General features: G+C 58.7%; 1 protein-coding gene across 5 annotated transcripts in view; it reads left to right on the plus strand.

Moving 5' to 3' along the window:
- Positions 1 to 6,000, plus strand: part of TOM1L2 (target of myb1 like 2 membrane trafficking protein) — a 115,101-nt gene extending 109,101 nt beyond the window's left edge. For 3 of the 5 annotated variants that reach the window (XM_073881803.1, XM_073881804.1, XM_025863966.2), the window contains 3 exons: positions 2,068 to 2,127; positions 3,990 to 4,026; positions 4,979 to 6,000. In XM_073881803.1, the coding sequence (XP_073737904.1) occupies positions 2,068 to 2,127; positions 3,990 to 4,026; positions 4,979 to 5,127 (246 nt within the window). In that variant the 3' untranslated portion in view covers positions 5,128 to 6,000. The remainder of the gene's footprint in view (positions 1 to 2,067; positions 2,128 to 3,989; positions 4,027 to 4,978) is intronic. The other 2 variants (XR_012375033.1, XM_025863967.2) reach the window with 2 other exon arrangements.

A 6,000-nucleotide genomic window follows, 5' to 3' on the forward strand; every position in this document is an offset into this window, starting at 1 on the left:
TATAAGCCAGATCTGAAGGTTGAAGGCCTGTGACCCCTTCATGGCATTTTTTCAAGCTCCTGCCACACATTGGAAAGCTCTGCCCCTCGAACCTCCATTTCTCCTTGATAGGTTAATGTTGGGTAGGTATAAAAAAGCCCAGCGCACGCTCCCAACCCACCCTGGTTGGGCGTTTGTTTCTGTTTGGAGATGCCGCTAACTTTCCAACTTTCCACGCTAACTTGGCGTGGCACGCATCGTCCCAGATGCCAGATATTCTGAGTTAGAGAAGCATCAAGATAATGAAAATTGGCATCTCCTGTCCCAGGAACATGTCAAGACAGAAGTCCTGCCAGCGAGCGTGAAATTAGCAGGTCGCGCCCTGCGTGCCTTACTGCTTTCTTTTTGATGGGGGGAGGTGGGTGCTGCCTTGGGTGCTGTTAGCACATCCACTCCAGGCATCTGTGCCCTCTGGAGGGAGAATCACATGTTCCTTGTCCCTAGGAGCCTTTTCAGGGTGATTTGAACTCCTTGACATTTTTTCCATTGCAACGTTAAGTTCCCAGGAAGTCAAAGAAATAATAATGGCAACGTAGATAGAATCTTCCTAATCTGATCTGAGTGGTTGGGCCTGCACCTTAACGAAGATGCCTGTGGGCTGCCCACACTGGGTCTCTAGTTAGGCCCAGTATACATGAAGCTACTCCAGGTGCCTGGAGCAAGGGGACAGCCAGCCTCACCAGCTGTGTGTGCGCACAGAGCCCCTCCAGGATCGCAGACCCCTGCACAGTGTGCTCCGGCAGGCTTAGAAGTCCTTGCTCTTCCTCACACCCCAAACCCCATCAGCAGCAGGTTTCCGCCTCCAGGAGCGGCTTGTCCCCATCAGGGCAGGGCTGGCGATGGGAAATCTTTGTTCTTTTCCTTTGTTAAGGTCATGTTATTTTTTAGATTTGGCAAACACTAAGGCAGTCCTCTGATTGCTTATTTTAACTGTATTCTTACCCTAGATTGTGACGCTGGGGGGAAACCAGCTATAGACACAGTGCTGGCGAACTTTCTGGAAATAGTGAACTTGTTAGCCACTCTTGCATTCTAGCCAAATGCAGGTTTCAGAATCACTCCCCCACACAGCCCCCGCCCCAGGCCTGGACACGGGTGAACCAGGCATGGAGACGGCTCAGGAGCCCATGAGGCTTGTCTTTGTTGGCTCAGGACCCACTCACCCCCCTGGCCACTGCTCCCCAGTACTCTGTTCTTTCCCTGAACTCTTTTTCTTTGGCCCCCGAAACCCAGCCAGCCATTGAGAGCTGGGAAGACGGGGTGAAACTAAAGGAGCCACCGCATTCCAGGCCCGCTTCGTGATTCTTCCCTGAAGAGACACAAAGCCCACTAAAGCCCTGCCGTCGCTTTGGTCATCAAAGCTCTAGCTTATGCCCGTTTCTGTTGGCAGTGAGATGGGCCTGCCTGCTGTAAGCCAGGCCCTACCCAGGCCCCGGCTCTCCCCTCCTCCCACTCAGAGAGATACACCAGGACACGGTCTGAAACACTTTCAGTGCCCGCCTGACCACCTGCACCCCCGCTCTGGGCGGACTGCCACCTGGCGTCCCCAGTGGCTTTGGAGGAGGGGCCCCTGGTATCTCCTCTGGTCACCTCCAGAGGCGAGGCCCGACAGCGGGTAGGCAGGACTCTTAAAAGGGTTCTAACCCGATGAGCTCAAGTTCAAGTTTAAAACCAGCCTGAAGGACCAGCACATTCCTGAGATGAGAAGGGACTTTGCAGCCCTGGGCTGAGAGTAGTCAAAAAGTTATCCATTTCAAGAACGCGTACCGCTGCCCTCCCATCCCCAACCCCCGGCACCTGCCGGTCAGCCCTGCTTCTTAGAACTGGCCACCTCATCGCTTCCCTCACCTGCCATTTCATATGTGGCTGCCTTGTGTTGCCCGCACCTGCTGTGCCAACGCGTTTTTTTGCTCTGTGTACGTTTTGGTTTCGTTTGGGGGTTGCTTTTGACGATTTCCTTTGTTCGGTGTTCTGTCTCCCCTCGCCTGGCTATGGGGCTGCCTGACCCGCTGCTTGCCGCCTCCATAGATCCCCGTTGCGCAGCCCTCTGTCATGGACGACATTGAAGTGTGGCTCAGGACGGACCTGGTGAGACTCGACTTTTCTCTTTCACATGCGGGCTGTGGCCAGGCAGAGCGCTTCTGACGACGGGCCCCAGGGCCACCGGCTGCTCCCGCCACAGGATGGCGGAGGGGGGTGGCGAGCCAGCTCTGCTCACTTGCCCTCCTGCCCACCCTGGGCTGTGGCTGCCCCAGGGCACCTGCTCCGGGCACAGCCCCTGAACCCCGGCCAGCCCGGGGCCGCGGCAGGCAGGGCTCTGGCTAGCTCCGGAGCACACACTTGTCCCCCAGTTACTTTACTGTAGCAGCTGTGTGTGTGCTTGGGTTTTTGGTTTTTGTTTGTTTGTTTTTTGCTTTTTTGGTTCTTTTTGCTTTGGGTTTTTTGGATCCCAGTGGGGTTTATTTATAATTTTTTTTTCCTTTCCACTGTGAAATTATGCGGACATGAGTTGGGTGTTTTGTTTTTCAATTTACTGCCATTCCCACTTCCCCAGCATCTTCTGGTAGCTTGGATTTGAAAGAACCCTTGCCCTAGAGACTATTATCTTTATCCGCAGAGCTAGGACAGGAAGGTGAGGACATCATGCATCTGCAAGTGGTAGCAGGTCCCAAGAAAGGAGGGCTGCTGTGGCTGGTCCCTCTCTCTGCTGCTTATGAAGCACGTCTACTGGCAGTGGCTGTGTGGGAGGCAGAATGGGGTTTATTGGCCAGGGGCTGATGAAGAAATGCACTCTGGGAGGGGAAGCGGCCTGCCCAAGGGCATGGGCTGGGCAGAATCTCCCTTAGTCCTGGAGACACCTCATCTCTAGCTCCTCGCTGCCCCCTCTTCAGGGGACCCTGTCCCCAGAACAGAGCATCTTTAACCACAGGGTTGGCCTGGCTGGCAGGCGGCTGCAGGCTCGGCCCCCTTCTACATTAAGGTACAGCCCCCTAAGGGGACACCTCCACACAAGGCCAGGCTCCCAAGACACTCATTGCCCGGCAAGGCAGACACCCGGGTGCCGTGCCAGGGGAGGAAGAAAATGCCACCTGGCCTCTTTCCCAATGGAATGCCTGGAAAAGAAATAGCTCCTCTCACAGAAAGAAACAAAGCAGGAAGGACCAAGGCACTCAGCTCACAAGGCGGGGGGGCGGCCCAGGGTTCAGAAACAGGGAGGGACCCTTCCAGCAACGCTGAACAGCAGGTCATGGCAGAGCCAGGAAGGAAGCCAGGTCTCCCGGCTGAGCCCAAGGCCTTGTCCACTTCCCCGTCCAGCTCCCTTCCCTGTTCCCAGCGACCACTGCGTTCTCCAAACAAACTGCATTGTTATGAGCTCTTAGAGCGTCCATGGCTTCTCAGAAACCGGCAGCAGGTGACCAAATCTGGGCCAGGGGAGGCTGCGTTGACATAGCTTCTGGTGGGACGGCACTCAGCAGCCAAAGACTGCCTGGTATCAGCCCCGTGCCCGGGGCTTCATGGCTCCGTCCCTTCCAGGTCTCATGAAGTTCCCAGCTGTTGGCACGGACAGTGTGTTCCCAGAACCATGCATCTGCTGAGCGAATGGGCACCTGAGGGGGCCCTGGGCATGCTTGGGGCTCAGCTTCCCTGAGGCCCCTGCTCTGGGAGAGTTTCCATGGCTGGGCAGTGGCCTGCTGTGGTCCTGTCCGGAGCCCAACCCAGGGAACCAGCCTGTGCCTTTTTTTTTTTTGGCCCTTCTGGAGGATCAAAGCCGAGAACTACTCGGTTTGGGGGTTTGGTTTTGTTTTGTTTTTGCTTTTTGAAAAACAAGGATTCCGGGTCTCCACAAGCAGTACTTGACTACTGCAGAACCCCAGGAAGGGGAGGTGAGAGGGTTTGCTCAGTGTGGCCAGGGTGGGGCCCTAATGCTGCTCTCCTTGCTCCTCCCGCAGAAGGGCGATGACCTGGAGGAAGGCGTCACGAGTGAAGGTACGACTTGGCCAGCACCTTTCCAGCTCCCCACCTTCCGCTGGCTCCTCCTGCCCGGGGGTCTTGGGGTGCACAGGGACTGGTACCCCCTCCTCTTCAGGGCCTCTACTGCCAGAGCATCTCCTGGTGCCCATCCTTGCTTGGCCTGGCCTTCTCTGCTGGGGGCTTCTCTGCTCTGCCCCAGCCAGGCCCTGTGCTGACCAGGGAAGTGGCGGAAAGAACGTAGCACTTCAAGAAGGTCACAGAGCTAGTGATGAGTAGGTCCAGGCGGCCACCTGAGGTCAGCATGGTCCCCAGATCTGCAGTCCTAACCAGTTTGTCCCTCCCCCCAAATTCTCAGTCCAGCAGAGAGACGAGATACACGCCATGTCCACGGGGCACGGAGGGCACTTCTCAGGCCTGGCGTCCTGTGACCTCATTTCTGGGGATGCCAGGGGATGATAGGTCGGGTCCTGTCATGCTCCTCCTGTCTCACCCCCACCTCCACCCCACTCTCCTCTGCACCGCCAGACCATCTGCTCAGCCCCCCTCTGCGGGCAGAACCTTGCGTGGTGGATGAGAGTTGGTGGGGGGATGTTCTCTGTCAAGTTTAAGTAGGAACTTGCCCCTCCGGCTTGCCCTGTGCTGCTGGGGAGAATGGAAAAGCTCCAGTTTGAAGGTGGGGCGGGAATCCTCACTCCCCCTTCCCCCAGTACCACCTGCTGGCAGCCAGGCTTCCCGCTTGCCTGGGAGGCAGCAGAGGAGGGAATCCAGGCGGGGTCTTGGGGCAGCAGAGGGCAGGCAGCCCAGGCCAGGCCGCTGAGGGTGGGAATTCGCACGGGTGTGGGGCACGACCCCTGTTGACACAAGTGAAGGGGGCTCCAAGGGGAGCAGGTGGGACGTGGTCATTTGAGCCTCGCTGCGGGCCTAACCCCCTACCAATCCTGGCCCTTGCCCGGGTTTTGTATTGCAGAATTCGATAAGTTCCTGGAAGAAAGAGCCAAAGCTGCCGAAATGGTCCCCAGCCTCCCCTCGCCCCCAGGGGACGCCCCAGCCCCAGCCTCAAACCCCTCCGGCCGGAAGAAGCCGGAGCGATCAGAGGACGCCCTCTTTGCCCTGTGAGCTGGTCTACGGTTCGGCTCCCCAGACGGCAGGTCACCTCCTGTCCCCCCCCCCCGGTCCAAACGAGGCACTGGCCCCCCGCCCCCCATCTGCAGTCCCCTCTTGGTCCTGTACTGCTGCGTCTCCATGGAAGCACCCCTGTGTTTGCTCCCAGGCCTCCCATGTGGCAGGACCAACTTTAGCCACCTTCTTCCGTCTGGGTGGTGGGACAGCCCCGTTGCAGCCAGAGGCTCTTGCCCCCACCCCCGCCCCTTGTGCCCATAGGCTCCCTCTGCCCATATGTCCTCCCCGGAAGGGCAGGCCATGGGGCCGTTTCCCGAGGAGACACCTGGACTGTCTTTTCTCCGGTCCCCCCCCCCCCACAGAGAAGGGGCTCAGACCCCAGCCCCTTCCCCCGTGTGCCCCACCCCTGCCTGCCTCGGCGGGTCTTCTTGGACCGGCCTACCCTCCCGTGCCCCTGTTCAGAAAGGGCTTGTCTGCACCCGTGGACTTGGTCTCCCTCCCTGGAATGCTGCTCCCTGACGTGGGTCACCCTGCGGCACTGGGCGTGCTCGGCACTTGCGAAGGCTCTGTGCGCGCCTGTGTGTGAGGCCGCCTGTCCGCTTGACCCTCTCTCCGTCACTAAGCTGCTAGGCCGAGCGCCCTCCCAAGCCGGCTCAGCAGCTGAGCCTGGGACCAAGGGGTCCCTGCAGGCTCCTGGCGTGCTGAGGGAGAGCCAAGGGCAATTGCAAGAATGGCACGCGCCCCGCGGATGGTAGTTGAGAGGCACATGGCTTAGCCCCCACAGAGCTACACTACCGGAAACCAAACTGCCCCATGGCCGCCTCACGCTGCCCTCACACGGTCGGCCCCATCTGGGGAGGGCCCCGCCTG

The sequence above is a fragment of the Callorhinus ursinus genome, unplaced genomic scaffold (genome assembly GCF_003265705.2).
Source record: "Callorhinus ursinus isolate GAN/ISIS: 27379988/994484 unplaced genomic scaffold, GSC_fseal_2.0 scaffold43, whole genome shotgun sequence".
Classification (NCBI taxonomy): domain Eukaryota; kingdom Metazoa; phylum Chordata; class Mammalia; order Carnivora; family Otariidae; genus Callorhinus; species Callorhinus ursinus.